The sequence below is a fragment of the Cryptomeria japonica genome, chromosome 4, assembly GCF_030272615.1.
Source record: "Cryptomeria japonica chromosome 4, Sugi_1.0, whole genome shotgun sequence".
Classification (NCBI taxonomy): domain Eukaryota; kingdom Viridiplantae; phylum Streptophyta; class Pinopsida; order Cupressales; family Cupressaceae; genus Cryptomeria; species Cryptomeria japonica.
In genome coordinates this window covers 231,823,038-231,836,874 of record NC_081408.1, presented here as the reverse complement: position 1 = coordinate 231,836,874, position 13,837 = coordinate 231,823,038, and the positions used below count along the sequence as shown (strand labels likewise).

The 13,837-nt window shown below is 36.0% G+C and overlaps 1 protein-coding gene across 1 annotated transcript; it reads right to left on the bottom strand.

The window, feature by feature from the left end:
- Positions 1–2,063: 2,063 nt before the first annotated feature.
- Positions 2,064–13,537, bottom strand: LOC131027237 (probable cysteine protease RD21C). Its single transcript, XM_059219741.1, has 3 exons — positions 13,387–13,537; positions 13,050–13,284; positions 2,064–2,398 (listed from the first exon to the last, which is right to left on the bottom strand). The coding sequence occupies exons 2-3, from the start codon at positions 13,145–13,147 to the stop codon at positions 2,119–2,121; spliced, it is 378 nt and encodes a 125-aa protein (XP_059075724.1). The 5' UTR covers positions 13,148–13,284; positions 13,387–13,537; the 3' UTR covers positions 2,064–2,118.
- Between the last annotated feature and the right edge of the window lie 300 nt (positions 13,538–13,837).

The window sequence follows — 13,837 nt, the reverse complement described above, 5'->3', positions numbered from 1 at the left end:
CTCTTCCTGAATGAAATTTCACATGTCAACCTTCCTCCTATTGAATGAAATTTCACACAGCAAGCATCTCAAGTGGTCATCCCAAGAAAGTAGAGATAATCTGATATAATGAAAAGAGTTCGAACAAAACTTATAAGCACATGAATATACAGTTACAGATCCTGGATGAGTATAATGACACATTTTCTCTAATAAACTAAGAATGAAATTATAAAAGGGGCGGGGATGGTTAATGGATTCGAGGAGGAGTGATAGTCCCAGGTTTATCGATTCTGGAAGGAAACATTGGAGGACATCCGTTTTGGGTGTATTAACTATTAAAATGATAACCGCATTAATAGTTTATAATTGAAGTTCAACTAGGTGTATCAGAAGAATTTTGGAAGTAGTTAAGTATTTAAGATATGAAATCTGTACTTGTATTCTCTACTTTTTAATGTAGACATCTAAAACCAACTTGTTAAATCAGAAACCCTCTACATGACTTAGTTATCATCTTAAACATCATTGAATGGTTCAAGCTAAATTGCCATCTTACAATCTAGAGTAACAATCTTTGGCTAAAATAAAGATCATAATTTTTTATTTTATCTTTCTGTGTTTAGAGGCCATCAGGAAAAAATGGACAGGAGAGTGAATAATTGAGGTACTCAGCATGACAGTTCGACAATCTATTCAAACTGTATAAAAAGCGATGCTAAACATGGCCATTTAGCAGGATTCTATTATAGATGGATTGAAAACATTTCATTAGAAATTTTCCGACTTTTACACTGTTCCAATTTCCCATGCTTATTCTTGATCTCTATGTCTTACATAGACATCAAAGACCAAGAATCAAAATGCATTTCTTAAGTAATTTCAATACTTGGAATTATTCCAAAATCCCAGCTGTCTACTCTTGATTTCTATTTGCATGCACATCAAAGACCAAACATGAATCAAAATAAATGCTTTCCCGGATATTTACTTAAATGTATATCTAAATCTAGAACTTCAGGACTACCATTTGACAAAGCTGCAATTTCAGTCTCCAACATTTGATTAACAGCATTGAAATATATCAGAGTTCATAAAAATCAATTGTCACCTTTAAAGCAAAAAAATGCCTTGACAATTGCAATGCACCGCCTTTTAAAAATATCATTGATGGTGTTAGCATTGTGTTGATCTTGAAAGCCAACGAACGCTTTACAACTAAGTGACAGATCTTCTTAATACGGTGTTAATCCTGAAAGCCGAAAATGCGTAAGATGGTATTATTGATAGGAGTGTTGAACATGCTATTGTAATAGGTTCTTTAATGAAAAAGGCTTCCTTTGAGTACGGTTGAGCATGGTGACTCCAACTGGATGGTACTTACTCTGTAAAATCAAATGAGCAACTATTAGATCTCTTAGAGCAAACCACAACGACCTGAATCAAAAAGCTTCCAAAAATTATCATAAAACTCCATGAAATGAAATTGGAACATGAATGGAAGTTGAACAAAATATGGAAAATCCTGCAAGGAACAGATAATGGATGTCTGACCTTACGAGAGCTCCTTATATTCGAATCAGAGACTGGAAAATCAGGTGGGCAGCAATGTGAATGATCGTTACTACAGGTAGCAGATTCATAAGGGCAACGAGCCCATTGAATACAGAACCTATAAAAACTATATGCACAACAGCATGTGCTACCACCCGTACATGAATAGTAATCATTGCACATGGTTGCAGGCTCGATTGGCGATGGAGGATAAGGATCAGGTGTAGGAGGATTGAGTCCATTTTCTATTGGATACGATGGTTGGATGGCAATCCCACATTTTCCAGATGAACTCTTAATATAAGATTGAGTCCATTTTTAGTTGGATATGGTGGTTAGATGGCAATCCCACATTCTTCAGATGAACTCTTAATATTTCTTTCCATCCTGATGTACCCATTTTCACCCCAACTTGAACCCCATGAATTCTTTACAGTTTAGTAATCGTTAACAGCTGATCAATAACCCACTAATTTGACACCATGATCGAGATCAGTTCCACAACTACCGTCGAAAACACCCTGTATACACGATAGTTAAATAATTGCACATAAACCAATTCAGCATAAGAGACTTTTATTAAAATCACATTAACTCAAATCCAAGGAAAAGAAAACTTGCAGATTGGTTGATGTGCGGCAGCCTTCTGTAATGAGTTTTCATCATTGATAAGCACATCTTCACAGCCATTGTTACTACATGATTATTTTTCTGCAATTCATACCTAAGTTGCAGGGTTCGCCTATGCAGGCCCCTGCTACCGGTCTGGTCCGATCCACCTGTGGGTCCAGCCAAGGTCCGTGATTGGGAGGGCTGGTTCAGACCAGGTCGAACCTGGGCAGACCCAGTTCGAACCCGGGCAAACCTGGGCATCCGGCGGCCCAATGGTTAATTTATTTTTTTCAAAAAATTTCATAATTTTTTGAAATCCGCCACTTAAAAAATAAAAATAAAACCCTAAAAGTGAGTTTTAAAACATAAACTTGGATCATTTCTCTTCATTTGTGTTGCAAACATTAGTTTTTTGCTAGCAAGTTGAAGAAAGTTTGGCTTCCAACATCAAAGAAGAGGAGTTGAAGACTGAGTTTTGAAGCTTCAACACGTGTTGCAGCATCATTTCCACACATTTGCAAGCTCCCATTGGCTGAAAGAGGTAGGTTTTTGAACGTTTTTTTCAACTATTTTGTTTCACAAATTGCCAAACATGAAAAATTATTTGTTTTTAAATTTTCATTATTTTGTTTTTGTTTTTGAATGTGTTCATGTTATATTTTATCATAGGAACTAGAATGGCATCTACCTCTTCCTCCATAGGCACAAATGAACAATCAAAACAAAGAAATGATCCAAATTCTCCTCTATGGAAGTATGTTGACATTATATGACCTCTTCCAAGAGGTGGTGGATTCTGTTGGAGATGCCAAGGATGTGGTAAAGAACATAATAGTTCATATTTTTGGGTGGTAGATCATTTGTGTGGAATACCAGGAAGAGGCATCAAAAAATGCCCTGGAAAAGATGGTGTGCCTATACCAGATGAGATGGCGTTGAAATATATTAGAGAGCATGAGGCAGCAGAAGAGAGAGAAGCTCGTAGATTGAATCAAACCGCTTGAAAAAACCAAAAGGAATGCCATTTAATCCCAATGTTGTAGTAGAAAACCACCCCTTCTTTTCCACAACTGAGCTTGAAAGTGAAGCACCCATTATACGCAAAAGATCAAAGGGGCCTTTAGAAACCGCATTCCAAAATGAGAGTTGAGACATTGCCAACTAAGATGTAGCAAGATGCATATATGCAAATGGGTTGGCTTTCAATGTTGCTCGCTCCACATATTGGAAGAAAATGTTGAAAAGTGTTAATGAAGCTCTAAGAGGGTATAAAAGTCCAGGTTATGAGAAAGTACGTGGAACCTTATTGGAAAGAGAGTTGAAGGGGGTTGAAGGTGCATTGAAACCCATAAGGGATTCATGGGCCGAGACAAGTGTATCAATTATTTCAGATGGGTGGAAAGATTCTAAAAATCGTCCTTTGATCAATGTCATAGCGGTGTCCCCTAAAGGGCAATGTTTTTGAAAGCTGTGGATTGTGAGGGCCAAGTAAAAGATGGCCAATTGAGACAATGGGACCCCGCAATGTTGTTCAAGTCATAATGGACAACGCAAAAAATTGTAGAGTTGCTGGTGTGTTGGTTGAGAAACGCTATCATCACATCTTTTCAGCACCTTGTGCAGTTCATTCACTCAATCTTATGCTACAAAAGATTGGGAATAAAATTGAACGGATCAAACAAGTGTATGCAGAGGCTAAGGACATTTTGATGTTCATCACAAAACACCACATGTCTCAAGGGATTTTTAGATCCTTTTTGAATTTGGAACTATTGAAGGTAAGTGAAATAGTAATTTAATTTTACATTTTCTGATTTTTTAAATTTTTATTTTCAATGTTCATAATTTCATTGTGTAAGCTATATTTTGTATTCTTCTTAGAAGTTTGGCTTTATTTTTTAATCATTTTGTCATTAATTTGTGCTAAAGGTTGTTGAGACCTGTTTTGCATCAAACACAATCGTCTTGAGGTGACTTGTGAAAGTTAAAATGGCACTTTGCAATATGGTGATCAGCCCAAATTGGACTATATGGAAGCAGAGCAGCAGTGAGAGGCCAGCAAGAATTAAGTTCAGGATATTGGATGACTCATGGTGGGATCTTGTGACATATCTCCTTAGCTTCATTGAGCCCATTATGAGCATGATTCGCTATACGGACATGGATAGGCCTTGCATTGGTGAGATTTATGATGGCATTGACTCAATGCTTGAAAAAATGAAGTGCATTATAAATGCAAGAGAGCAAGACCCCGAGGAGAAATTCTTCAAACAAGTGGAAACAGTTGTTGAAGAAAGGTGGAATAAGATGACCACTCCTTTGCATCTTCTTGCCTATGCCTTGACACCAAAGTACTATAGCAATCAATTTCTTGATCAACCAGGAAAGCTTGCACCATGGAGAGATTTAGAAGTGTCTAATAGGTACAAGGCAGTCCTTAGACTCTATCCTTATGATTATAAGCGAGGTATTATTACAAATGAGTTCATAGAATTTGCAAATGGAAATGGTCTAAGTGTTGATGCTCTTTGTCATAGATTCAAGGATGCTCATAGTTGGTGGTACTTTCATGGCACATGCTTCCAAAACCTACAACCCCTCACTGTCAAAGTTTTATCACAAGTTTTATGGCACAGTCTTTCATCCACTCAATAAAGCGCAGTAGGCTGCAATAAAAAAGAGCGGAGAATTTAGTATATGTGCATTCCAACCTATTGATGTGTTTTTTATGCACCTCAAACACAGAATAAAATACCAAAGGCACTCTATCCTCTCTTGATCAAAATCTCCTTGAATATTAAATGATATGATCAGTTGAAATGACTCCAAGGTTTCTATTGTCAGGTCTTGACGTATGGACAGCTCAATCATTTGATGTGTTTGTTGGTAATCCAAGGGGGCTTACGTTGAACACTTGAATGTTGAACATTTGGATGTTGCTGGAACATGGAAATTAACTTGATTTAAAAAGGGCAAAAGGATAAGGTTCAAGAAGATTACACTACTCCTAAGATCAAAGATAACAATGAATGTTACTCGGATAGACAAACTCCTTCATATCAAGTCTTGCTTCGCCATGATAACAACAACTACACAAGATTGATGTGATCTTCTAAGGATAAGAAAGGTTTTCATATCATGAATACTCATGCAAATACCCATACATGACGCAACTTGAATAAGCATCCACAATTGAACTAAACACAAGTGTAAGGTTCAGGCTAACTTTGCATTGTAGCATACAATCAGCAAGCTACAAAAAGTATGAACCAATAAGTTCATCAAAATATCTTCATAAGCATACATTATAATCAATGAGCTTCAATTAAACTATAAGAAATAGACAAGAAACCATGCCACAAGTGGAAATAACACCAAATTCGCCATAACTTCAATAAAATTAAGTATTACTCCAACAAGCTTTTGCAACAACTTCAAGTTTACCTCCTCCTACTCTACTCTAACTATCAGCTAATTTCTATCTAACTACTGCTCTTCTCCTACTGTCTTCTTATCTATTTATTAACCTTTACAAATGAGAATAGATAGCTACTTACAATGAATGGCTTAGATTGATTCACAATCAATGGCCAAGATTACAAGGTGAAAACCCTAATTAGGATTTGTTACAACAACTCCCTTTGGCCAATGAGAAAATTACATTTAGGTTCAATATTGAATGTGAACTAATAGAAATTGAGGTTAGGTATCTCGAAGTTTGTGCCTCCATAGATGAGTCAGGTGCATCAGATCTGGACATGCTAATGTGGAAATCTTTGATTGGTCAATGATGATTGGGATGCTACCTCATTGTAGACATGATACCCCATCATAGGTAAGTGTTAAAGTTAAGCAACATCCCTTGATACTCAACATCTTGAGCTTGCTCAATGTGGTGATGATGATGGGAAGCATCATTATGGTCAAGTCAATCCTCTATCTTTGCTTGCTCACCTTGCCTTCACGCCCTAAGGCCTTGACCTCCTGGTGTTGAGATGATATCTTGATCAAGTAGAGACCTTGATGATGTAAGTTTGATGTGAGGAATGCTTTGAATAGATCCTTTCAAGTTGAAATGCTTAGCCTTGAACGTCTTCTTTGTTGCCATTGATGATCTTGCTTGAGTTCCCCTTTTCATCCTCATATTTTCCTCTGAAGGTCTTTTGAACTTGTCTTGATCAACTTGAATTCATGATCTTCATCATGTCGTGATGATGTCTCGATCAAGTAGAACTCTTTCCCTTTGAATTGTTGTTAGTGAGACATCCATCCACTTAGAATAATTTGACCTCCACCTCAAGCAGCAAAGCTCCTTTTCAATGTAGCCTCCATCTTTCACGCTATTGGCCCATTGATTAATCCTTGTTGTGATTGTATCACTAAGAAGGTGGAGTTCTCCTTTGAAGTGGTGATCTGATCTTGCCACAATCAAACCACCCCTTAGCTTTCACCTGCAAAACAAACAAGGAAATAATCAAACATCATAAAACACCCTTACTTTGCCTATTGTTCATCCCTATATGCTTGATTCTTTGTTGATTAGATGATATTTAAAGTCTGATCTAAGTCTGATCACACATCCTTAGTTCTGATATGATCTTTGATTAGTCTGATTTCAAATTTCAGGTTGAATTGTGTGATGCTTAGGGTTTGATCTCTGAATTTTATATGTTGCAAGGTCTGAATATTTTTTTGTTCTAATGTCTGATTTTCTCATGATTGCTGACTTTGCGCCAATGAGTGACATATGCCTCTTCACTTGATAGCCGACTTGGCATTGCAATGAAATTTTTATTTCTTCATGCTGAGCGCTTTGTCCTTATGTTAACTTGGCCAACTCCTTCCTTAAGCACATCTGTTTCTCCCTTTGGCGGCATTTTGACTTTCAATTGCACAATAATAGTGGCATTTCATGCTTGGTTTGCATAAACATTTCGGTTTTCTTCCTTTCATTTGCACAACCTCAGTTTGGGTGGCATTAAGCCTTTCATTTGCACAAGTTGAGTTGGCGGCATTTTGGTGTTCATTTGTATTATGATTTCAGCTTTAAGCCCTTTGTTTGCACAATCAACTTTAGGCAGCCTTTATCTCTTTGTTTGTATTTGATGACTTTGTCTTGAGCGGGTATCAGTGCCTCATTTGCACTAACTAATCGGCTTTTAGGTGCTCATTTGCACAAGCAAGTTTGCTTGATCAAATATTGATCACCTTATTGCACCAATACAAGGCGGTGTTTTGTGTTCCATTTGCACAACTTGCTCTACATGTAGCGTACTCTTGCCTTTCGTTCACACAAGGGTGGAGGCTTTTGGGTGCTCATTTGCACTATGATCCCTTTGCCTAGATCATGTTTGATGTGGCGGCAATTAACCTTTTGTTTGCACAAACTTGCTTGCTGGGATACATTTTCTACCTTTGCTTTGAACAAAACCTTCTTCTTGCTAGACCAGCCTTTATGCTTCCATTTGCACAACTTGCGCGGCTTAGAACCCTTCATTTGCACAATGATTTCTTGCCTAGATCAAGTTGGTGTGGCGGTATTTTGTGCCTCATTTGCACAAGTTTGCAAGTCGGTATTTTGGGGTTGGTTTGCACAAGAATTTCGGCCTTCAGGTGCTCATTTGCACAGCCAAATTGGTATTTGAAGGCTGGTTTGCACAAATGTAGCTTCACCATGGCGGCCTTTTGCTCATCCCATGCACAACAATTTTGGCAAACATGGCAGCTTTGACCCCTTTGCATGCACAAATGATTAACTTGCTAAAGCGGCATTTAGGGGGCCATTTGCACAAATTTGTCTTGCTAGCAAGCCACTACCAAGAGCGTGACTTGAGCAAAATTTTGCCTTAGTCAAATTTTCACGTCAAAATTTTGATGAACAGAATGTTTCCACACTTCATCATTCGGATATTCTTTCATCATGGAAAGCAATTCATGACCATCAAGCCTCAATCTTAACCTATACTACCTTAAAACCCTAGCGACTTACCTCATGTATACAAGTGAGACCTTGATGACTTGATCAGCAAGAACAACTTAATCATGCAAGCCTCATCCAACTTTGACTCCAACACAAGCAAATCAACCCAAGCGATCAAAGACCTTAGGAAAAGTCCTGCAACTTGACATCTCCTAGTGATGTGACCTCAACTACTCATCCTGGGTTGACAGAACCATCCTCCACTCATAATCAAAGGTTAACAACCAAGAAACTACCAAGCAAAACAATAAGCAAAGCGAAAAGTGGGGGTCCCCATTTGCGATGGAGCGATGTGTGAAAACGTCACAACACAACCTGCATCTTCTTTCACACAAGCAACATGACTACAAGCACGGGGAAACAAAGATGTGGGAGATAGAATCAGAGCATATTGAATTGGATGCTTCCGCTTCTCAGCTTGTTGCATTTGATGACTCGGATAGTGAGCAAACTTATAATGTAAGTGCAAGTGCAAGTGGCATTGGCAATGGTTCATCTAATGTCAATGTCAATGATGAGGAGGATGAGGAGGATGAGAATGATGATGTTGATGAATTATAGAATCCATTTGATGATTAAACTTTAAATCGTTGAAAGTTGAAACAATGATACTTGAATATTGTCATTTTGATATTAAACTTGATGTATATGATGCTATGATGGTATGATCATGATTCTATGATTACAAGTTTATGTTGGTTTTGTTGTTTATAACTTTATATAATCCTATGTGACATGCTAATCTTAATTCATGCTTATAGGCTGCATAAATATATATATATACGAACCCAAATGCCTTTTCAAAATTTTGCCATATTAGCGTACCGGGTGCCCGAACCCGAATCGACAACTTAGATTCATACCATACAAATTAAAAATGCAAGTTTATACTGTACACTGCATACATATTCAATAAACATATTATTTTTAAATGATAAGTCTATAAAAATGGAGACCCAATGTTAATTCTAAGACTCTGACATGATAGCCCCAATAACTCCAAATTTCTCCAATAGAGAGAAAATAAAAGGTGATTTAATGACATGGATAATTTTTATTTTAGCTGTGATCTTGTATTCAAAATATTTGGAGTCCCTATGGTCAATTCTATCCCTCATATTAAAAAATGTGTTTTGATTTTAAATTAATCATTAATCTAATATTGTTGACATTGAAGTGATCAGTTTTCCACAATCTATTATGTTTCTTCTTGTTCTTTTTGGATTTGATTGTGTTTATATTTTTTGCATCGACGTTTCGAATCACACTCTGTGAACCTTCATCAGAATGATAGAGAACTCAAAGATTAGAATGATAGACTGTTGCAGACCCAAGGTAAATGAATAGATGAAAGAGAGGGAGAGGAAAAGGGGAGGTTACACATGGCCCAATGAGGTTGGACACATAAGAAAAATAAATATTAAACCAACAAATAGACAAGATATACATTACCACATAGGCGTTAGAAAATAATAAATAATGATTGACATTATTTTAGTAATTACAGTTTATTAGGAGTCCAAATTTCATGGTTTTTTTTTTTTCCTTTTAAATTCGCAGAGTTTCAAGTGATACTATTTTAGCACTTTAAAAACATTTGAAAAAAATTATGAAGAGATTTTAAGCCCGTAGGCTAATTTTAGGAGACCCAATGTTAATTCTAAGACCCTGACATGATAGCCCCAATAACCCCAAATTTCTCCAGTAGAGAGAAAATAAAAGGTGATTTAATGACATGGATATTTTTATTTTAGCTGTGATCTTGTATTCAAAATATTTGGAGTCCCTATGGTCAATTCTATCCCTCATATTAAAAAATGTGTTTTGATTTTGAATTAATCATTAATCTAATATTGTTGACATTGAAGTGATCAGTTTTCCACAATCTATTATGTTTCTTGTTGTTCTTTTTGGATTTGATTGTGTTTATATTTTTTGCATCGACGTTTCGAATCACACTCTGTGAACCTTCATCAGAATGATAGAGAACTCAAAGATTAGAATGATAGACTGTTGCAGACCCAAGGTGAATGAATAGATGAAAGAGAGGGAGAGGAAAAGGGGAGGTTACACATGGCCCAATGAGGTTGGACACATAAGAAAAATAAATATTAAACCAACAAATAGACAAGATATACATTACCACATAGGCGTTAGAAAATAATAAATAATGATTGACATTATTTTAGTAATTACAGTTTATTAGGAGTCCAAATTTCATGGTTTTTTTTTTTTCCTTTTAAATTCGCAGAGTTTCAAGTGATACTATTTTAGCACTTTAAAAACATTTGAAAAAAATTATGAAGAGATTTTAAGCCCGTAGGCTAATTTTAGGAGACCCAATGTTAATTCTAAGACCCTGACATGATAGCCCCAATAACCCCAAATTTCTCCAGTAGAGAGAAAATAAAAGGTGATTTAATGACATGGATAATTTTTATTTTAGCTGTGATCTTGTATTCAAAATATTTGGAGTCCCTATGGTCAATTCTATCCTTCATATTAAAAATTGTGTTTTGATTTTGAATTAATCATTAATCTAATATGATTGACATTGAAGTGATCAGTTTTCTACAATCTATTATGCTTCTTGTTGTTCTTTTTGGATTTGATTGTGTTTATATTTTTTGCATCGACATTTTGAATCACACTCTGTGAACCTTCATCAGAATGATAGAGAACTTAAAGATTAGAATGATAGACTGTTGCAGACCCAAGGTGAATAAATAGATGAAGGAGAGGGAGAGGAAAAGGGGAGGTTACACATGGCCCAATGAGGTTGGACACATAAGAAAAATAAATATTAAACCAACAAAGAGACAAGATATACATTACCACATAGGCATTAGAAAATAATAAATAATGATTGACATTATTTTAGTAATTACAGTTTATTATGAGTCCAAATTTCATGGTTTTTAATTTTTTTTCCTTTTAAATTCGCAGAGTTTCAAGTGATACTATTTTAGCACTTTAAAAACATCTGAAAAAAATTATGAAGAGATTTTAAGCCCGTAGGCTAATTGATTCGGGGAGCAAGTAAAATTTATGTTCAGGGGCCTCTAAGATCAGTCCATGCTGATTATAAGTTAAAAACAACAAACATATGAGCATCACGATCAGTACAGCCTCTATTAAACAGTGTCAATTTCGGAGAACTTAAGGTCAACTATTAAGATTGTGTTCCAGAGTAACTGCATCTCTCTGGCATTTTGATTAGTTCAAGCAACTATATCACTAAATGCAATATATAAACATTTATGTGGGTAATCAAAATCTAGTTGCAATTTTCTTCAGGAACTTATGTGGAAAATTGTTCATCTGAAAGTTAAATGTCATTGCAAAGGAATAATAGGAATAAACGAAATTGAGCAAAATAGAAAGCCAAATGCATCTATAGCCCAGATACATAAGGGAAAGTTAGCTTTAGTTATGATGACCACATGAAAAAATGCGAAACAGGTGGAATATTCTGCCTTGAAAGGTTGCCTCCAAAGATGAAAATCTAAGTCAAAAGATGGACATTTGATTTATAAAGCAACTCTCCAGTTTGGACGAAGGTCATAGCAGGAAAATCATATTTTAAGATGTAAAGTACAATCCAAGTGAACTTAATTGTGCAGATTTGTGTATTTTATAGAGGAGGGAGATTCACTGAAGTAACCCAGTAAGGTGAACTTTCAAGTCTGCAGAACGATGAGATATGCATAAATAAAATTTGTTTAATAATATTTGAGATTGAAATAAAAATACTATCATAGCAGGAAAGCCATATTTTAAGATGCAAAGTACAATTCAAGTGAATCTAATTGTGAAGATTTCTTTACTTTACAGAGAAGGCAAAGGTTCACTGAAGTCACCCAGTAATGTGAACTTTCAACTGTGCAGAACAATGAGATATCTATAAATAAAATTTGTTTAATAATATTCGAGATTGAAAAAAAATGAAGGCCATAGCAGAAATCATATTTTAAGATGCAAAGTACAACCCAAGTGAACCTAATTGTGAAAATTTGTCTTCTTTAGGAAAGTCCTATTTTAAGATGCAAAGTACAATCCAAGTGAATCTAATTGTGAAGATTTCTTTACTTTACAGAGAAGGCAAAGGTTCATTGAAGTCACCCAGTAATGTGAACTTCCAACTGTGCAGAACAATGAGATATGTATAAATAAAATTTGTTTAATAATATTCGAGACTGAAAAAAAAATGAAGGCCATAGCAGAAAAATCATATTTTAAGATGCAAAGTACAACCCAAGTGAACCTAATTGTAAAAATTTGTCTTCTTTATAGATACAGAGGTTCACTGAAGTCAGCTGGTAAGATGAACTTCTAACTCTGCAGAACAATGAGGTATGTATAAGTAAATTTTTTTTAATAATATACGAGATTGAAAAAAAGGTAATCCCTTTATGATCTCTCACATGATGACCTGCACCACATAAATGTCTCCCAATAAAGTGGTCTAAAATACTAATTGTCCAGTGTCAAAATAAGACTAGTCTCTGACATGGTTAATGGAAAGAGCATACTGCCAACAAACCAAAGAGGGATTTGCCTATACCGCAGAGAGGAGTAGATTGCTAATCAAATGTAATTTATGAACCTGGTACTTGCCACTATTTTTTAATTTTTTATCATTTATTAAACTCGTTCTTTTGTATGTTTATTTGATAATTCTAGGTGGTTTTCCTGTATTGCTTTGGCGCCATGATTGACCCTAACCTTCAAATACCTTTAGCAACTTACAGTTATGACAGAAACCAACAATTGTTCGCTTTTGGCCCTACAGGGTTTCCTTCAACTAGGGAAAAGTCGAAAAATTATAATAACTATCAAAACATTGCTACAATTTCAAGGAAAGAAATTCTCAAACTAAACCACATTAACTCAACCCTGAAAAATGGGTTAATTTAATGCGTACCTTTTTATGTTACAGGCACCGTCTAGAGCGTTATAAGGGTAATCAACCTCACTGTCAATGCCACCGTTCTCCACAATAAACTGAAATGCAGCATCCATTAATCCACCATTGCACCCCTGGTTGGCCGAAGTATCACAATCCACTAGCTCTTGTTCAGATAAAGATATTAACTTTCCGGTCACGATCTGATTAACTCCTCCAACCGCTGCAACTGTTGAGAAAGCCCAGCAGCTTCCTATAAAACATATAAGGAAAACCATCAAGAAAACCCTTTGAAGAGCACATAAAATTGGTAAAGAAAACTTAAAAAATATTAACCCCTGTTAACCACGATTGCCTTGATCCTTAACCTCCGTTACGACGCCATTTTCCCTCCAGTCCACTGATAAAGGTAACTGCTCGCCCTCCCTATATTCATATCGAATGCTCGGAGAGGCTTTCGAATGGCGCCTGGAGGAGCTAAATACGGTACCCAAATACGTGCTTTTAAATTAGCTATGGGTTAGGTCTGCAAACTGATTGAGGCCAAGCCAAAACGATTTGTTTTTGCGGTTGTGCGCGTCAATGTAGAGTAAATTACTTTTGAATATGTGAAACCTGGTTTCTTTCTCGCCCAGTCCTTTGTAGACCTTCCCATGCTCCAACTGCCACCGTTCATAAATCTGAAAAAGTGTTTCATCAGACTCCAAATCTTTAGGATCGTATCCTATCACCGAAAAATCGTTGAAGCATGAACATCTCCCAACACAGAACACGCAGTGTAAATAATTATATGCATGAACATCTCC